Genomic DNA, 6,280 nt, shown 5'->3' on the forward strand with positions numbered 1-6,280 from the left:
TTATATTTACAGTCTAAAATAAAGATATAAAACTATTAAATATTAATATTTACGCACTTAAAAATTAATAAATTTAAATTATAAAAATTTAATTTATTATTACAATCTATTATTTTAAAAATTAATAAATAATTTTTTTAAAATAAAAATTATATTATATAATATTACTGTCTATTTTTTATAAATTTTATCTAATAAATTTATTTATATTTTATTAAATATTACTCCCTATTTAATAAAAAATTGAATTGATAATTAATATCCGAAAATTATATATTTTATTTAGTATTACTGACTATTTTCAAAATAAAAAAAATAAAATTTAAATAAAAATACTATTTTATTTAAATATTACTTACTATTTTTAATAAAATTTGATAAATTTTAAATACTATTTTATTAATAAGTACAGTCTATTTAAAAATAATCATAAATAAATTAAGATATCAATATTATTTAAATTGAAATTACTTTCTATTTTAAATAAAATTTAAGCTAAAGTTTAATTTATTAAATATTACAATCTATTTTTAATAAAAATAATTATATTTTAAAAAAATTATATTATTATATAATATTACTTCCTATTTCATGTTAATAACAAATTAATTATATCGAAAAATTTTATTTAGTTAAATATTACCTACTGTTTTTAATAAATTTAAACTAAAAATTAATTCTATTTAATATTACAGGCTATTTTTAACAAAAAATCGATAAATCTAATCTAAAAAAGTTTATATATTTAATATTACTCCCTATATTTAATAACAAATATTTAAAACTTCAAATCATACTCAGCATATAATTTTATTATTACATGCTATTTTTATTAAAATAAAATAATGATAAATCTAATTTAAAAATTATAATATATTTAATTTTACATTCTATTATTAATAAATAAATAAGCAGTAATTTTTTTTTTATATTATACGACATACTATTTTTAATTAAAAAATAATAAATATAAACTTAAAATATATTTTATTTAATATTAATTCCTATTTTTAACAAAAATTAATAAAGTTAAACTAAAAATTCAATTTTATTTATTATTACTCCCTAATTTTAATAAAAATAAATTAATTCAAACCAAAAATGTTATTATAATAAATTTTTATGAACTTTTTTCAATAAAAAATTGATACATTTTAAATTAAATGAATTATATTTTATATTAAAAACTATTTTAAATAAAAAATTCATAAATTTAATCTAAAATTCTATTATATTTAATATTACTGTCTATTTTTAATAAATAGCAATAAATTTAAACAAAATATATTATTATTATTTTATTACTTTCTGTTTTTAATATAAAATAACGATTTAAATTAAAATTCATTTATTTTATATTACTTTCTATTTATAATAAAAATTGATAAATCAAAGTATAAATGTTATTTTATTTTTATTACTCCCTATATTTAATAAATAATTATTAATTTAAACTAACATATTTAATTAATTATTACTCACTAATTTAATTAAAAAGATAAATATTAACTAAAAAATATATTTATTTAATATTACTAAAAATACTACCTATTTTTATTAAAAAATCGTTAAGTTTAAATAAAAAATTATATATTTTATGTTACATGCTATTTTAAATAAAAATATATATTTTTTTTATTAAATATAAGTATCTCATTATATATTTACTTGCTTTTTTTTAAGAATATTTATTATTAAAATAAATAAATAAATATTATACATTCTATTTTTTGAATTTATATTTTATATTTTGAATTTTTTTATCTTTACACACTTGTTTTTATTTTTTGTTATTATTTATTTTAAATTAATATTATTTTTACATCAATAATCTACATAATTTTTTCATAAATATATTTTTTTTATAATTTATTTTTAAATACTCACTATATATATATATATAAAAAAAATTAATATATATTATTTTACCTATTTATAAAGCAAAGAATATATTTATTTGTATAATAATAAATTTTACACACTATTTTTTATAAAAAAATTTATATAAATTTATAATTATGATTTTTTATACAAGCTTTTATTAAATATTTTTATTTTTTATCAATTTAATTTTTTTTTCTACCAACTTATAAAAGAATTGTTTTGATTTTATTTAATTTATTTATTTACACACTATTTATATATAAAATTATATTTTATAGTTATTTTATTATATTTACTAGCTTTTTATTTTGTGAATTTTAAAAATTATTTACATCCTTGTTTTTTTAAAAAATAAAATAAAATATGATAATATATAGTTTACTCTCAATATTTTTATTATTATAAAATAAAATTCTGTTTTTTTATTTACATACTATCAAATTCGTTTTGATTAATTTATATAAAATAAATTCTTACTTACTATTTTTATATATATTTTTTTAGAAAAATTTAAATAACTTTTTTCATAAATCAATATAATTTAAAAATGAAATTGTATATAATGGAAAATATTTTTTACATCCTTTTTTAAAAAAATAACATAATTTTATTTAAAAATAGTATTTTTTACCTAAAATAATATTTTTAAGTAACAAAAATAAATGAAATAATAATTTTACGCACTTTTTAGTTATTATAGTATTTTTTTTTTTAAAAAAATTAATTCTTATGAAATTCAAATATATTTCATTTATTTATAATATATATAAAAAATAATTGGCTTTAAACATATTATAGCAATGTAAAAATAATAAGAATTAGTATCTAAATATGCATCTAAATACAAAAATAAAATAATTATAAATAATATTATATTTCTACTTTTGACATTCAATGAATTTATATTTTTTTATTAAAACTAAATATATTAATAATATTATAATTTATTTTAAGAAAACTTTAATTATAATATATTTTTAGTAACAAAATTATAAATACATACTTAAAACATAAAAAGAAAATAAAAAATATTTTATAAATATATATTATAAAAGTAAATAAAAAATAATTTATTATAATTTATATATATATATATATATATATATATTTATATATGTTAATTAATATTTTATATAATTTTTTATTTATAATCTATATTATAATTTTAATATATTTTATATGATATAAAATTACATTTAATATTTAAAAATTATATTTTTTAAAAATAATAAATATTTAAAAGAAATTATAATATATAAATAAATATAAAATAAGTTTTAATATATAATATTTTAATTATGTGTAAATACAAAATTTATATTTATAAAATTGATAATTATAATATAGTTTTAATTTGAAAATTAGTATTTAAAATAAAATATATATATTACATTAGAGGATAATATATATTTTTAAAAAAATATACTATTCAGATTATTTTTATTATTAAATAATATACAATAAATTATATTTTATATAATTTGAAATAAAAATAATTTTATAAATTTATATTATTTGTATTATGAAAGTATATATTATAAATTCTATAATAAATTATTTGAAAATCAAAATTTATATTTTATAATTATTAATTATAATATATTTTTTATTATATAAATAATTATTAGTTATTATTTTTTTAAAAATAAAAAATTAAAAGAATTGATAATTAACTTAATATTATTAAAAAATATATAGTAAATAGAATTCTTAATATTATAAATTTACATTATATATTTTTTATAAAAAAGGAATAAAAAATATTAAAATCTATATGTTAAACATAACAAATATAATATGTATAATTTATTTTAAAAAGTTGATTTTATAAAGTATAATATAATTTTATAAATATAATTTAAATATGTTCTTAATACTTTTTTTTAATTAATAATTTAAAATAAAATTTCATTTTAAATAAAAGATTATAATTTTTTTTTTATAATCCATCAAAAATTCAAAATTATTAAAAGATATAATTTTTTTATATAATAAATCTATAAATATGATAGTAATTTTTAAAAATACTTTATTTTAAAATCATTGCTAAAGTTTTTATAATTCAAAAGAATGACAGCTTTAAATATTATAAAAAGAAAAAAATAAAAAAATAAATAAGTGAATTATCATTTTTAAAATCTAAAAACGAAAAAATTGCACCTTAAAAATAAATCTAAAATAATACCATCTTTGAATTCCTCATATAAAAGAAATATAGTGTAATATAAGAATATTTAAAATGTATTATAAAAATAGGCAGAATCTATATTATTTATAAAATAAAAATAGCTTAATGATATATATATGATATTTATATTTAATAGTTCATTATTAGAAATAAAACATATAAGAAAAATGAAGTCAATAAAGTATAATAACATTAGTTTATATATGCTTCATATAAAGTGGTTAATACAAACTAAAATAATAATAATAATAATAATAATAATAATAATAATAATAATAATATTAATATTATAATTATAATTATAATAATAATAAAAAAATTAAAAAATGTAATTTAATTTACTTTTACCTTTTGTAACTTTGTGTAATTTATTATTAAAATAACATATTTAAAATTTTGAGGTATACTTTTGAACTTACTGAATTTGATAAGTTAATTATAAATTTAGTTTATCAGTTATACTCTCTATAACTGGTTTTAATTAGCAAATTTAAATTGCTAATGTATTAGGATGCCGGATTTTCCTTGTATTTGTATTTTATTTAGAAAACAATAAAAAACATTTTTTTTTTCTTTTTAATTGAAATATTATATATTTTTTTTTTATATATATATTTTAGATGGGGTGAGGGGTTGGCGAATAAACATTTTTTTTTAATTAATACGAAAATTCCGATTTTTAGAAACAATATTCTAGTTTAACAGAGAAAAATAATTAGGATTTAATTTAAAAATATATAAAAAGATTTTAAATAAATTCAGAAAGTTTTTTTTTTTTTGACTAATTTGGTGAAAAAATAACAAGATTTTGATTATTGTTGTACTTAATGTTTTAAAAAACTTATTCAATTTTTTGATAGTTTAAATGCTTTTTCTGCAAAATTCCTAAACACGAAACTCTTTCTTATTATAAAAACGGTAATTTTCGTCTCAGAATTTAATTATTATCAATAATAAGCCGCTTGGTTATTAGAGAAGGGAAATTTTATGTGATTAATAGGAAAAAATAGTAGAATTCGGTATCTTTTATGAGACAAAATATATTTTTAAGTGATTATTCATATAATTTAACCCTTTTCAGTTCATAATTTATTCAAAATAGCTAATACTAACTGCAAAAAATACATAAAGGGCGTTTTGAGAAAAAAAAAGGTTTAAAAAAAACTGTAAAAATTTATAAATTGGTAAATTATGAGAATCTTAAAATTATAATATATTAAAATATAAAATATTAAATTAAATAAATATAAAGGATTTTTTTTTTTCAAAAAAGAAAAATTATTAATTTATATACTCTAGTTTTTTAATGTAAAATAAAAAAAAATTTAGAAAAAATATATGATACTAAATTCAGATTTATTAAAGAGAAAAAAAAAACCTTTTTAAGTGTAATCTGATAAAAAAAATATTTACATTCATTAAAATAAAAGAGAAAAATATAATAAAAAACTAATATTAAAAGAATAGAGGTTAAAATATTAAAAAAAAATTATTATTAAAATAAATATAAATAATTAAAAATATTTAATTGAGGATATATTTTTATAAAGAAAAATTTTAAAATAATTAAAAAATAATAAGATAAAAAAAATATATAGTTATTTAAAGAAATATCTATTTATATTAAAAAAAGAGGAAAAAAAAAAATCAAAAGATAAAAATAAAATATTAGAATAGAAAATATATTATAAAAGCTAAAAAAAAAAATATTTATTTAAAATAATAAAAAAAATTAATTAATACATATGGAAAAATTAAATAGAAAAATATAAATATTATAAATATATATATATATATATATATATATATATATATATATATTGGTATATATTTTATTTTTTTTAATTTTTCTTTAATATATTTATTTAAAATTTTATATATTAGTTTATTTAAATATTTATAAATATTAAATCATATTCCATTTTTTTAATCTCGATTTATATAATAAACAGTTTTAAATATTTTATTATTTTTCTAAAAATATAATTAATATCTTTTACTTTTTTATAAAATAAATATATATAATATTCATAAATTTTTTAAAAAAATATTTTTATGATTTATAATTAAATATATTTTTTTATATCTATTATTTTTTTTTCAAATATTTTAAATATCAATGATTTTATTTTATTTTTTATATAAATTTTAAGTAAATTTTTTGATTTAATATTATTATTTATATTTTTTTTTATAAAAGAATATTTG

At 10.7% G+C, this 6,280-nt stretch overlaps 1 protein-coding gene across 1 annotated transcript, besides 14 other annotated features; it reads left to right on the forward strand. All coding sequences in view use genetic code 6, as the record gives it.

The window, feature by feature from the left end:
* The first annotated feature begins 534 nt into the window (after positions 1 to 534).
* Positions 535 to 566: a microsatellite.
* A 377-nt stretch (positions 567 to 943) lies between these two features.
* Positions 944 to 1,082: a microsatellite.
* Positions 985 to 1,103: a microsatellite.
* A 398-nt stretch (positions 1,104 to 1,501) lies between these two features.
* Positions 1,502 to 1,554: a microsatellite.
* Positions 1,555 to 2,949: 1,395 nt separating this feature from the next.
* Positions 2,950 to 3,065: a microsatellite.
* Positions 2,966 to 3,000: a microsatellite.
* A 46-nt stretch (positions 3,066 to 3,111) lies between the features above and the next one.
* Positions 3,112 to 3,172: a microsatellite.
* A 293-nt stretch (positions 3,173 to 3,465) lies between these two features.
* Positions 3,466 to 3,540: a microsatellite.
* Positions 3,541 to 4,307: 767 nt separating this feature from the next.
* Positions 4,308 to 4,386: a microsatellite.
* IMG5_088220 (hypothetical protein) lies at positions 4,386 to 5,143 on the forward strand (the record flags this gene model as incomplete). Its single annotated transcript, XM_004035753.1, has 2 exons — positions 4,386 to 4,605; positions 4,693 to 5,143. Coding segments are annotated over 2 exons (591 nt in total), but the record flags the coding sequence as incomplete, so codon positions are not given.
* Positions 5,144 to 5,258: 115 nt separating this feature from the next.
* Positions 5,259 to 5,308: a microsatellite.
* Positions 5,309 to 5,489: 181 nt separating this feature from the next.
* Positions 5,490 to 5,577: a microsatellite.
* Positions 5,578 to 5,660: 83 nt separating this feature from the next.
* Positions 5,661 to 5,700: a microsatellite.
* A 138-nt stretch (positions 5,701 to 5,838) lies between these two features.
* Positions 5,839 to 5,893: a microsatellite.
* A 39-nt stretch (positions 5,894 to 5,932) lies between these two features.
* Positions 5,933 to 5,981: a microsatellite.
* The last annotated feature ends 299 nt before the right edge of the window (positions 5,982 to 6,280 follow it).

This window comes from Ichthyophthirius multifiliis (assembly GCF_000220395.1).
Source record: "Ichthyophthirius multifiliis unplaced genomic scaffold scaff_1120509250671, whole genome shotgun sequence".
Classification (NCBI taxonomy): domain Eukaryota; phylum Ciliophora; class Oligohymenophorea; order Hymenostomatida; genus Ichthyophthirius; species Ichthyophthirius multifiliis.